Below are 269 nucleotides of genomic sequence, written 5' to 3' on the forward strand. Positions count from 1 at the left end.
GGGAGGGAGGAGCTGACAGCCACGGACACCGAGGACTCGTCCCTTAATTACGGGGTGGTGGTGGACTGCGGGAGCAGCGGGTCCCGCGTTTTCGTCTACTTCTGGCCCCCGCACAACGGGAACCCCCACGACCTGCTGGACATCCGGCAGATGAGGGACCGGAGCAGCCGCCCCGTCGTCAAGAAAATTAAACCCGGTGCGTGCTGCCCCTCTCCGAGCCCGCGCCCCCCGGCACGGACGGGGCGGGGTGGCCCACGGCGGCGCCCCCC

The 269-nt window shown here is 70.3% G+C and overlaps 1 protein-coding gene across 1 annotated transcript in view; it reads left to right on the forward strand.

Annotated features, from left to right (window-relative positions):
- Positions 1 to 269, forward strand: part of ENTPD7 (ectonucleoside triphosphate diphosphohydrolase 7) — a 6,733-nt gene that overhangs the window by 2,176 nt on the left and 4,288 nt on the right. Inside the window, exon 2 of the mRNA XM_031061551.1 lies at positions 6 to 196. Coding sequence (XP_030917411.1) covers positions 6 to 196 — 191 coding nt within the window. The remainder of the gene's footprint in view (positions 1 to 5; positions 197 to 269) is intronic.

The sequence above is a fragment of the Geospiza fortis genome, unplaced genomic scaffold (genome assembly GCF_000277835.1).
Source record: "Geospiza fortis unplaced genomic scaffold, GeoFor_1.0 scaffold130, whole genome shotgun sequence".
In the NCBI taxonomy this organism is placed as follows: Eukaryota; Metazoa; Chordata; class Aves; order Passeriformes; family Thraupidae; genus Geospiza; species Geospiza fortis.